The sequence below is a fragment of the Oncorhynchus tshawytscha genome, linkage group LG22, assembly GCF_018296145.1.
Source record: "Oncorhynchus tshawytscha isolate Ot180627B linkage group LG22, Otsh_v2.0, whole genome shotgun sequence".
Taxonomy (NCBI): Eukaryota; Metazoa; Chordata; class Actinopteri; order Salmoniformes; family Salmonidae; genus Oncorhynchus; species Oncorhynchus tshawytscha.
In genome coordinates this window covers 10221680-10234616 of record NC_056450.1, presented here as the reverse complement: position 1 = coordinate 10234616, position 12937 = coordinate 10221680, and the positions used below count along the sequence as shown (strand labels likewise).

General features: G+C 42.7%; 1 protein-coding gene across 1 annotated transcript; it reads right to left on the bottom strand.

Moving 5' to 3' along the window:
- Positions 1-3124: 3124 nt before the first annotated feature.
- On the bottom strand, positions 3125-11067 carry LOC112221745 (E3 ubiquitin-protein ligase MARCHF9-like). The gene is made up of 4 exons (XM_024384030.2): positions 9254-11067; positions 5798-5953; positions 5046-5238; positions 3125-4663 (listed from the first exon to the last, which is right to left on the bottom strand). Exons 1-4 carry the CDS (start codon positions 9575-9577, stop codon positions 4335-4337), a joined length of 1002 nt encoding a protein of 333 aa, XP_024239798.1. The 5' UTR covers positions 9578-11067; the 3' UTR covers positions 3125-4334.
- Positions 11068-12937: the final 1870 nt, after the last annotated feature.

Below are 12937 nucleotides of genomic sequence, written 5' to 3'. Positions count from 1 at the left end.
ATTGTTTGCATGTGGTAACGATCTGGGTCCAGAAGTCATACCAGAGTTTCTTAGTCATAATAATGAGTTGGAGGGGTGTTCTCATGCATTTTTCCAAGTAGGAAGGTGGTTCCCGACATGAAGTGAATACGGCATGAAGTAGTATTGGGCATTCCAGGGCCATACTTGTGTAACCATGTGAAATGGCTAGCTAGTTAGCGGTGGTGCGCGCTAATAGCGTTTCAATCGGTGACGTCACTCGCTTTGAGACCTTGAAGTAGTGGTTCCCCTTGCTCTGCAAGGGCCGTGGCTTTTGTGGAGTGATGGGTAACGATGCTTCGTGGGTGTCAGTTATTGATGTGTGCAGAGGGTCCCTGGTATGGGCGATTGGTGCCATTTCATATCGGTTACACTCACCACCCTTTTGACCTCCTCCTTTTCCGCAGCAACCAGTGATCCGGGTCACGGCACCAATGTAACAGCATAACTTTACGTCCGTCCCCTCACCCATACCCGAACCAGGGACACATCAATAATTGACACCCACGAAGCATCGTTACCGCGGGGAACCACTACTTAAAGGTCTCAAAGCAAGTGACGTCACCGATTGAAGTGCTATTAGCGCACACCACCGCTAACTAGCTAGCCATTTCACATCGGTTACACTTGTAAACATTATGCTGTGTTCCTAACCAAGTGGGATTTTTTTATTTTACCTTTATTTAACTAGGCAAGTCAGTTAAGAACAAATTGTTATTTTCAATGACGGCCTAGGAACAGTGGGTTAACTGCCTGTTCAGGGGCAGAACGACAGATTTGTTCCTTGTCAGCTCGTGGATCAGGTTATTAGTCCAACGCTCTAACCACTAGGCTACCCTGCCGAATGTGTTATTTACCACATACCAAAGGACTAGGAAAAATCCACTTGAATGCCCTTCCAACTCGTAACTACTAGTAGGAAACTGGTCTGTCATCTCTGACCTCTCCCACATGATGATCTCTGATATCACCTACACCTTTTTTGGTTATTACAGGATTCCACATGTGTTATTTCATAGTTTGACAAACACCGCTGTAAGCAAGGCCACCTTCCAAAGCATATGCGGAAGGCCGACAAAGGCGGATGCTGTGTGCTTTTACGAAGAAAAAAAAAGATAAAGGAGGTCTATTCAACATTTAAATTGATCGTACATCTAAAAAAAAACTGTGCACATTAACTTTGGGTTCGAGCCACCATTGCGTCAAGATTTTTTTGTTAAGGATAACACTGTTCACTGCAGGGACACGACACTCGATTGAAGCAACGCATATGCGACGAAGTGGATGATTATAATAATGCAGATAAAAGGTTGTACATGAAAGTGTAGCTTACACATTTATGTAACGTCGCCTATAGTAACAACGATGATTTATGTAGCAGTGCCAGTAACCTGTGTGTCGGTTTGCTTGAGGGACTCCGAACAAAAAGCACCTCATTAAATGTATTCGTAATCTTCATATACAACATTTTGGCTGCTCTTCTCAACACACTAATTTAATTATAATTCAACATTTCAAAGGGGGCGAAAGTGACATTCGAACCCTTGCCACGATCTGCGTCATTTACGTGGAGTTGGCACTCTACACAGACAGCTATTCGATCAGTCAGTCAAACACACTTGAACAAGTTGTTTTGATCGTCAAAACGTGCCGTTGGATTTATATTAAAGCCTCTGTCAAATCAACTATTTCAACGATTTTAATTGTCTGATACAAAATTGTAACCGAATATAATCTCGGTCAGGTTAGCACAGGGCAAAGTCAAGGGGCCAGGGTTCCGGTGTTGAAGCACGGTTTCGACTGCTCCTACAGTTTTGCATTGGTACTGCGGCCCAGAAATACCATTTCCATAGACGGCGACATAGATAAGTCAGATTTGAACATTCCTAATAAGACACATTCGTCATCACGTTTGTGCACAAAACATCCATTGAATGAGGCCGAGTTTTTCCCTATCACTCACAGTGGAAGATATTAACATTCTATATTCATCCAATGTCTACCATGTTTTTGTATGACATCTTCATAGCTGCTTCCTGTGCGCACTGAGTGCTAGTGCGCATGTGATGTTGGTCTGATTAACTGGATGCAACCCGGGTATAGATGGTCCATGATTAAAATCTGCATATACGAATTTGAGTAAATTACCTTGAGAACAGTCAAATAAAGACCACGAAAAAGAACACATTTCTAACGTACAGACTAAAAGTATGCCTACCATTATGTCAGACAGTGAAATGTGAGTTCAAACACATTTTACCTGACGAAATTAGATCGCCTGCAATTATTTATATTTTTGTACACACTGGGGAACTGTAGCGTACAGAATGAGGCTCTCCTCACGACCAATTGTTCCTGCAGTGAGGAATTACCATCTTCAGATAACGTTTTATACCATATCTACATATAATCGTTGTCTGGAGCTCGAAAAGCAGTAGTAGTAGTAGCAGCAGAGTTTCTAAACCATCTTTGGTAGCAGTATGCAAATAAGGGAGCCAAATTCCCGAAGTTCACCAAAAAGATCCGTTCAAATAGAGCCGTTCGTCCATCTCTGAATTGAATGGACTAAGCTGTAATGTAGGTTTGCAGTTGCACCTTATTGCAATATACAGTATCTAGGCTCCTCGTGTTTGAGCCATTGGAGGTGAGAGGGGGCAACGTTTGATAAAAAGGTGCAATATTTATATCACGTTACCTGGCTGACTTTGTCCTAGGACGAGAGCCGTCGAGGTAGTCAATAATGTATGGCATTGGGGCGCCATCTACAGCATCATAATTCATTACACCTGTTCTGTAATACACATTATCCAGAGACAAGATGATTAGTTCTCTAGGTGGCGACAATTAGCCACAACACAACCTGGTGTCCTTCCACAATGTAGCAGAGTGTACAGAACAACAGGCCTTTGACACAGACAGGACAAACTTCCAAAGTCCATAAATGTCCACCTTATGTGATTGTGTTCATCAACAATGAAAGCGAAACGTATCGCAATTTGAATGTAAAACCAGATCTCTCTTGAAGGCCTAGTAATCACAATGAACTAAATCAGCAAACCATTTTTACTGCACAAGTGTGTAAAAATAAAAAACAAAGACACAGGAGTGAGACAGTGAATAATAAGGGATCCTCAGATCTCCATCTTTAATCCAATGGTTTGTTTGCTTGTTATCAAATCTGAATCATCAGCACACAGCAGCAAGTCGGTCATCTCTGTTATAGCTGAAATAACACTGCCATCAGTCAGATTTTTAAAAAAACAAAAAACGGTTTGGTGCAATTAAAACCAGCTGAATAAAAAGTGTTTCTTTTGACAAGCACCTTTCTGAATAGAGCAAATTTGTAGAAGTGCTTAAATGTTATGTGGTAATTATGCGGCATTAAAAAAAATGATATACCCATGCAAAATTCACTGTGAAATGTACAGATGTCTTTATTGCAGAGAAGATAGGACTAGGAGTCATTTGAATCTTAATAAATGCATTGTTTTCCTTTTGTAGATGATCCCTTGATCCCTGTATTGTTTGCAGTAATGAACGTCAGTTTTCATATGATGGCTTTGATGTATGATGTAATATGATGTAGTATTCTTTGTTCTCCCGTCTGTAGCCTAATCATCATTAGCTACAGCAATATTTCAGAACTGCGGAACTATTATTATTATTATTATTATTATTTAGAGTTGTTTGAAAATGCTTGGCGTGCCATAAGGAGTTTCAGGTATCTCCTTAAATCATACATCCCGTATAAATATCAAAATGACAAAAAAAGAAACCATACCAGAAAAAAAGAAAATACATGTATTTCCTTGTGCATCCTGAAATCGGACTGAAAAATATCCATGGATTGGGTTGTTATAAAGCATGTTGGATAGTTTGCATGTTTTACATAGTTTATAATAACCATTCAATTATTACAAATCATGTGCATCGCTTTTCTTTAACAAACTCCTGTAAAGATCCTCATATGTGCGGTCTGTTGCTGTTTCAGGACGTTTCCAAACATCCAACACATTGTCTCGAACCCAGGTCTCCCAGCCCATAGACAAACTCATAACAACTGCTCCAGTAGGATTAACCTACTGGGCAGGGATCGTAATGAGCCTACCAAGGCAAGGGTTGTTACAATATCATAGTACCTTGGCTGCAGGTCCAGACATTGTCTTGTCTGTACGTATCCTTCCTTGGGCTGGGTACTGAAATCAAGTTCCTCAATGGAGTTGACAGAATCTTGAAAGAACTGACCAGACCCCCCCCCCCAGAAAAAAAACAATACCCTGCTTTATTCCTTCATTCCACCCCTTCCACGCTCAGTTTCATACCGTTGTCACCCTCATCACCACCTCCCGGTTGGCCGAGGAGCCGATACGTGGGTTGTGTGGCCGTAGCTGGCTCAGAATATGAAGGATGGTGTAGCCACAGTGGTGGTCCAGAATAGTCCTGAACCTCCGACTCTGTCTCCTGCTGCCGCCACTACCCAAGCCATGGGGGTTACTCCGTGAGCCCCGACCCCCACCCTTACTGCTACTCAACGGGTCCCCCAAGTCATTGGCTTTTATATAGTTCAATACTTTCCATTGTTGATTGACAGCCTGCCATCGCTTGAATATTCGGTATACTGATGAGCCCTCGTGGATTATAAGCCCTGGGAAGAGAGAGATGATTTTACAGAGATAGAAAGAGGCAAGGCGTTCAATTATTTTTAAGGCATGAAATACTTGGGAGTGGGTAATAGGTACAAATCTGTCATACAAAGCACCTTACTCTTGTGCTAACAAATCACAGACATTTGGTATAACCACACAGTGCAGACACGTAAGCAGCGCCATCTGTTTTGAGTCTGGCAATGCACCATTTTCACCAGGTAGACTCTACAAAGCTTCACAGTGTGTGTGTGTGTGTGTGTGTGTGTGTGTGTGTGTGTGTGTGTGTGTGTGTGTGTGTGTGTGTGTGTGTGTGTGTGTGTGTGTGCATGTTAATGTGTGTGTGTGTGTGTGTGTGTGTCTTCTGTGATTCCTCCTCCTCACCGATGCACACGATGTCCATGAAGCCGTACATGCCGTAGCAGATCTGGAAGAGCAGGTCCTGGCGCTGCCACTTGGCCGAGGGGCTGAGGGACGACCAAACGAGCCAGGAGATGCTGGCGATGAGGAACAGGGAGCCCAGGATGATGGCAGCGATCTGGACCTTCTCGATCACTGTCAGGGAGATGGCCTGCCACTGAACAGAACGGACACGAGGGCCAAGAAAGGGGAAACAGTCAAATGAATAGGATATAATTTCAGGGACAGATTTAGTGAGGCAACAGGAAAAAGTGTCAGCACAGGTCCAGTTTTCACACTTTCCTCCTTGCGAGTGCCCAAGACTTGTTCTAGCAGAGTAACTGTAACGCCTAGACTAGTGCACCAGAGCAGAGCACTGTATAATACTCTGATAGGGGTATTGTGTGTGGTTTGAAGTTGATGCATCAGCAGAAAACTGCCTGTGAGATAAGATCTGTGCACTGTGGCCACTAGAAAAACCGTCATTGATTTTGGAGGATGAGAGTAGACCAGGTGCACAATGCACACACGACTGGAGTGGATGAGACAGACCCCCTACTCCCTAGACACTTGTGTAAATCAGAAAGGATTGGATAGGTATAAGCAATATGAGGACAATCACGAAAGTGGAGCTACTGTTGTATTGTACTGCATGAAGTACCAATTGGCTAGGGTCTGATTCTGGCCAGAGCGTAAGTCCTCGAGAATGAGGGGTTGGGCGGTGTGACGAGACATACCTGCAGTGGGTTCTTGGTGCTGATGGCCAGGACATGGTACTTGAAGTAGCAAAGCTCACAGCTCCAGGAGCCTCTCTCGCTGATCCAGCGGATGAGGCAGGGCTGGTGGGTGCAGCGCACAGAACCCTTACAGCGACATGGGCTCAGCAGCTCTCCCTGCAGGAGAGAGAGGGGTCCAACCATAGAATTAGAATGACTAGAATAAACCTTCTCATTCAAGACAATGTTCTGTGATGTGAGTCTGATGTGGCATAACACACCATGGGTTATTTCTGAATTGGAAATATTTTGGAATAAGAAACTATACTGGATAATGGAGAGCCCTCAATGTCTCACCAAAGCAACTGATTTTTGTGTATGTCTGTCTGGCACACTCAGTAAAAATACAATGGGTGGACAGACACAGGTTGTGGGCCACCTTAACACAATATCACAATCCTCCCACATATTTTAGAGTTTGAAACAGTCAGAAAGCAACTATGAATGACCTATTCATTATTAATTAGAGAATCTTCCTCTCTTCCACAATTTCCACCTTAGTAAATGGAAAATCAAAAGTGGTGAAAACTTCAGTACTGTAGCTAAATGTCGAGGGTAGTATATTACTCAATGCTAAAATGATGCATGCCTAGGAATAATTAGTAGATCAATGCATGTGCCCAGCTTGATGCTGGCCTATTGGCCAGAACGAGCCAATTAGGGCCCGGCAACATCGGCAGGGGTGCACAGAGATTTGAAGGGCAGGCAGGTGAACAGGAGGTGAGCCATTCAACCCCTACTGTTCACACAAAATGGGTCCCAAATGGCAGCCTATTCCCTTCATGTTGCACTATGTCAAAAGTAGTACACTATATAGGGAATAGGTTGCCATTTCAGCACAGAGACAGACTCTCAGTGAACTCAATCAATACAGGCCCTACTGCAGTACCTACAGCAAACATTGCCCTTCTCATCTGGATGGGTAGGATGGGATAAGAAGAACTTTCATCAGGTTGACTCTTGAGGAATAGAGAGAATGTTGAGCATTGTAGATTTATTTTTTTATTTTTTTACAGTTATGTATGTGTCTAATTATACACATCTAAATGGGCTGAAGTTAAAAAAAAGTAGCCTAGTAATTCCCCTGAATGCAGTTTCCTATTCATTGCTTGCAGTACCTACAGCAAACACCCCATCTAATTAGATCATCCCCACTTAAGTAGATTGTGAAATCCATGACGGGAATGTGCAAGTGCACACTTCAGAAGGGTGGAGAATCGGGACATAGTCCATGAGGACTCGTGAAGGAAAGGGAGTATGTTGAGATGTTTTGAATAAGTTTGGCATGAGTCATGTGTACACATTTACCAATTTACTCTTAAGAGCACGCAAATAGAAGACTAGTATTACCTTCTACTTTTCATATCAAGTTAAACTGCAAATACATCTGGTAGCAATGAACAAGATCAAACCACAACCAAAATCTAAAGTTATCCATCCATATTTAAAATTGTATTTAATAGTGCCATATTAGAAACTACCCTCACTCCAGAAATAATTTGATCCCAAATGATTTTTAAGCACAAATGGGGAAAATATGTTTTCATTTTGGTTCAGTTGGTAGAGAGTGACTCATTTAACCCATGTGTATTTCTCCCTAAATAACCAGTTGCATGTTTTTTTGACAGGGGCTTTACAATGACACTTCATAATCTTTTCCTGTTTTTCACATGTATTTTCCCCAGGTTTGCTTGTTAAACCTTGTTATTATAAGATACTTTCATTGACTAACAACATACCGATTTGAGTGGGGGAGAGGAGCCACATGTCCCATCAGTCATAAACTGGTCAGCAGTATATGAGGAAGTATATATATCAGCAGCATATGAGGAACTGAATAAAAACTTAAACATTTGTTGTACAGCAAAATGTCAAGCCAGGTAAAAGTAATAGTGTGTCCACCCACCCACCCACACACCCACCCACACACCCATCTATCCATCCATCCAGGCACCCATCCTGTCTGAAGCAAATGCTGCCTGGCCAACCCAGAGCCTCATATGTGGCTAACATTCCAAATATGAGGCTATGGCACAGCCTATTCTGAAGCTAGACCATGTCAAGTGGAAAGGTTGGTGATGGGAGCACACAGAAATAGAATCACTAGAATGGGAAAATGTAAGTCGCATTGGATAAAGGTGTCTGTTAAATGGCATATATTATTATTAGTATAAAATCTCCTAAGACCCCAGACCACCCACCTTGACTTGAATGGGAATTCCCGTTCTAGATATTATATTTCTATGGGTGCACATGCCATTGCAATACCATGGAGTTCTCCTTCTGACGGCTCTGACAGGAAGTTTAATTATGAATCATATTTCATGCGTCCCACAGAGCAAGGTTATTATATTTGTAGAAGTAATTGCTCAACTGACAGGGACATGACTGTCCCCTGTTGTGACCCACTTGAATAATGAAATAACAATTAAATGACAAAGTGGCTGGGTCTAAGATAATAGCTCATCTTCTAAGTAATCATGAAGTTGAAGTGGTACAGGAAGCAGTGCTGAAAGATAAGTTCATATCATGTCAATCTAAAGAAGATTGATGCTGCTTTGAAATCATTCTTAAAATGTATTCTGAATGTCTGTTTGCCTTTGCCTCATAGTCTATTCACTTAAGGCCCGGCCAATTAGCCTGAGATCCAAACCATGTGGAACAACTGGTCAGAACCAGGTAACTGATCAACATTTCTTAAGGTTATATTACAGGTGTGAAACACCTGCCTGTTCCTCTTTATAGTTTTTCAATTCTGCATAGCTCCCATTGAGATTACAGATGCTATGAAGTAGCCCTACTGTATACTGTAATAATGCTATGACAAACATAAAATCTCACAAAGTGATTAAGTAGTGATTTCCATCTGTGCTCCAGTGGCACTTACACCATATCTCATTATCTCAAGGCCATGGTTAACGAGCTCAGCCAGGCTGTACAGGTTCTGCACATCTGTTGTGTCAAATTTTGGCTGAGGACCAAAGCTCCGTTCATTGTTCTGCATCCCTATACATTCATTGGCTTAGAGGCCCACAGAGATAGCCTGGGTTCCAGTCTGTTTCTGCTCTTCTGACATTCGTTACCAGTTCATTACCAGGCCAATTATTATTCACGTGCACAAGTGGAACATGACATCAGTCAAGCTATAATCAACATTGTTGTAGGCTATAGAGTACTAAAATAACAATTGTATTTGTCGTATTTTCTCAACCAAATCAATTTGTCAATGTCACAGAACACACCAAATCGAAACAGGTCAAAGTGTAGCAATATAGGTTTACTATAGGCCTACACGCGTACTAACATTCAGAACCATGGACAGCGTATGGCTATTGCCTAATGGTCAAATTGAGCAGTTTTGTGTTGTGGCGCGAAAAGCGGGACAACGAAGGCGTATGTATCTATCTGGGACAGTACCTGCTCCGGACCCTGAAAGCAGATACGACAGCGCAGGCTGCTTGCAGTGCTGGTGAGCGACACGGCATCCAGGCCCACTTGCAGTTTGGGGTCCTTCTCCTCAAAGCCCAGGCTCCGAGGCCGAGGATCCGTCCCGTAATACTCCTCCTCGTCATCCCGGGAGGAGCAGTCCACAAAGGGAGGCCAGCCGCAGCCGCCCATCCCAAGACCCCGCATGCTGGACCGTCTCTCTGCTTCGGCTCGTTCAGGCTGTCTCGAATCGTCTCGCATAAAAACCAGTACTTTCAGTTCGTTGAAAAACATGCGGATCCTATATTTGAACATGTTTGGCTACATTAATTATTCAGAAGGGAATGAAACCAATTTGAAAATAAGGTGGTCTCAAGAAAAAATTAAATATGCCTTTGATTTAGGAGAAGGGTTATTATTATTATTATACGCCTATTATCTTTAGCCAATTATTGTGCTGCATATGCTATTATTTAGGGGATTTTACCAAAACATTTTCTGAATAGTATCACTGATGAGCTTACAAAACTTGTAGGCTCACCCTACTGTAAATGTTCTGTCAAATGGTAAGAAATAAATGACCACGTCTTGGTTGTTGTCTGATGGCATGTGTGTCTAAGACAATGCAGATGAGAGATTTCCCTCTTGAGAAGCTCGATACACTCTCTCAATATTCATTACGAAAACAACTCTGCGAATGCTGTCAAGCTAGATTCCTCCTCCACCCCTACCACCACAAATACGTGATAGGCCTATATCGTCCATTGCCTGCACTATCGATCTAAATTATACACATCATCAAATACCTTGCATTAGGGGTTTGCAGCAAAAAAATATATGTTTGCTACACAAAGCAGAAGACATGCCAGCGTGGACTAGTGGAAGAGTGAACAACGGAGAGACATAAAATAGAACGAGATGTAAAAAATAAAAATAAACATTCCATGTCCAACCCCACGGTCATATCTGGGACTGTTGTCAAGAAGCATAATCCAAAAGGGTGCGGACAGACGATATAGTGAAAGTTAGATGTAGACAAGTGATTATATCGTGTTTTTAATGATCCTTAGTAGCATCCCAACCGTCAGATCATGGTTTTTCTTTTCTATTCCACCTCTGTAATGTTTTGGATTGATCCATCAAGAACGGTCCACCTCATTCCACCCGACGTCCACACAGAGTGGATCCAATTTGCAATCCAGTGAATTTGCATGTTAAATATATCTGTAAATATATCCACTCAAAACAGCGATACATCCCACCTTCATTCGATAGCCATCAGCATTTCTCTTCGGTGTCTTCAATCTTTGCGTTGAAAATATGGTGCACCGACATTTGAGAATAACAGACCAGAATTCAAAACAACAGTTGCTGCAATCTTCTAATTTACAGACCGATGGAGATGTCTACACATCCGAGAGGGCAATTACAGCAGTAGCCTAATGCCATTGATGTTGTAGCCTAGCCTCTCAGATGGTGATGATGATGATAGCCTACTGCTTGCTCGCGCTGCCTGATTCCTCCTCGAAATGGTCGACTTTGATAGTGAACCAACGCAGCACCTACTTCCGGAATTAATACTAGCCTACAAGAATGGAAAACTGCATGACACTGGTGTACTTTTATCATTTTCTTCTCTACGGTCATTAGTCTGTCTCCTCTGTATGGTATGGGTGCACCCTCTCTTGAGCCCTGTAGTTAGGGATGGGGAGGGCAGATTCCGTTCGGCTGTTGTATTGACAGACGACGCTGTCGCTGTCCAAGGTGCGATTTCGCCTAGTGACGTGTGCAGTCACAGTGCCACATGCACTACACTCCCGGGAAATATACATGATGACGCCTGAGCATCTCTTTCTTTCTTTCTTTCTTTCTTTCTTTCTTTCTTTTTCTTTCTTTCTTTATTTTTCGTTCTTTCTTTCTTTCTTTCTTTCTTTCTTTCTTTCTTTCGAATTCACGGACGCTTTCTTTTCCGCCATTCTTTCTTTCACCCGTTTCTACACTCCACATTATCAACAACTTTTGATCTATGGGGTCTCAGTCTTTTTCGACCAGGACACTATCAGCGATTGACTTGGACTGAAATAGGTACCGGTACTGTTTATATTTAGGTGCAGGAGCTCCACAATACTTTTGAATGAATATTCTATAAGAGGAACAGGAGTTCAAGAAGTAGAAAATGTAAGGTCCTGGTACTCAGCTCTGGTGATCTTCTGCCTAAATCAAGCACGGATTAATACACCAGCAACCACTAGCTTACTATAAGGTCCATGAAATTCCTCATGTCATGGTGATGGAGAAACAACTGAGAAAGTTCATGCTCCTTCCTTGGTGAGGGAGAATTGTCTCGGGGCCATTTCACAGAGTGCACCAGACAAGGTAATTAGGTTATATCACACGCTGGGGTTGTAAGGTCAGTTTAATCACACATAAATAGACACACACACACACACAATGAATTATTGGCTGTTCCTTGACCACTGGTCGGCCCCCCACACTCAGCATTCTGAACCCATAGCGATTCCCTGCTATAGGTTCAATTCCCCAGAATAGATTTTTCACACATACTCTGCACTTGTGGATTTTTCAACATGGAGCTTTGCTTGAGATACAGTTCATAGGCTATTATGTGAAGTCTCCATAAACGGTCATATTTGCTATCCCGTATTCCTACACGAAAACCTCTCATGGTAATCTGAGGCGTAGTTTCAGTGACTCGTAAACATCCTGCCCCACCCCCACTCTCACCACCTGCCCCGATATGATCCTTTCTACCAATGAGTGTATGGGGTGTGATTCATACTGTAACAGAATCATTCCGATCGCACGATATCCTTACGCTCTCCCATACTGCTAGACATGGCAGTGCAGGGCTAATTTTATGAACCAATAAAATGCACACACCACCATTCGTATTGTAATGGGGGAATTATGATAACAACAGTATATCATCTCCCATACTGACAGTTTCAGGAGTAGCAGGGCAGGACGTCTTTCTTTCTACTGAGCACTAACAACATGCATCCACCCACCCACCAGTCGGTCTGTTACATTATTGATAGGCTTACTGACCTGTTTCTCTCCTCTTACTGAACTGATGACAATGATTTCCCCCCCTGTTGGCCCTGGCTGCATCGTTACAGTGAGAGGAATGTAGATCTAGATCCAGACACATCATTATCTTGTCTCTTGTCTCGTGGTTCCATCCATAGAAATAGTCAGAATTGCATTCTTGTCTTTCTATTTCTATGGTCTTTTGACGCCATTTCCTCTCCTTCTGTTATGTGATGAGCTGCGCCGAATACAACAGGTGTAGACCTTACAGTGAAATGCTTACCTGCAAGCTCTTAATAACAAACAATAGTTTTAAGAACTATTGTTTGGGGCTATATAGGGGGGTACCGGTACAGAGTCAATGTGCGGAGGCACCTGTGTTGAGGTAATTGAAGGAATATGCACATGTAAGTAGAGTTATTAAAGTGACTATGCATAGATAATAACAGAGAGTAGCAGCAGTGTAGAAGGGGGAGGGGGGGGGGGGCAATGCAAATAGTCTGTGTAGCCATTTGATTAGCTGTCCAGGGGTCTTATGGCTTGTGGGTAGAAGCTGTTTAGAAGCCTCTTGGACCTAGACTTGGAGCTCCGGTACCACTTGCCTTGCAGCAGCAGAGAGAACAG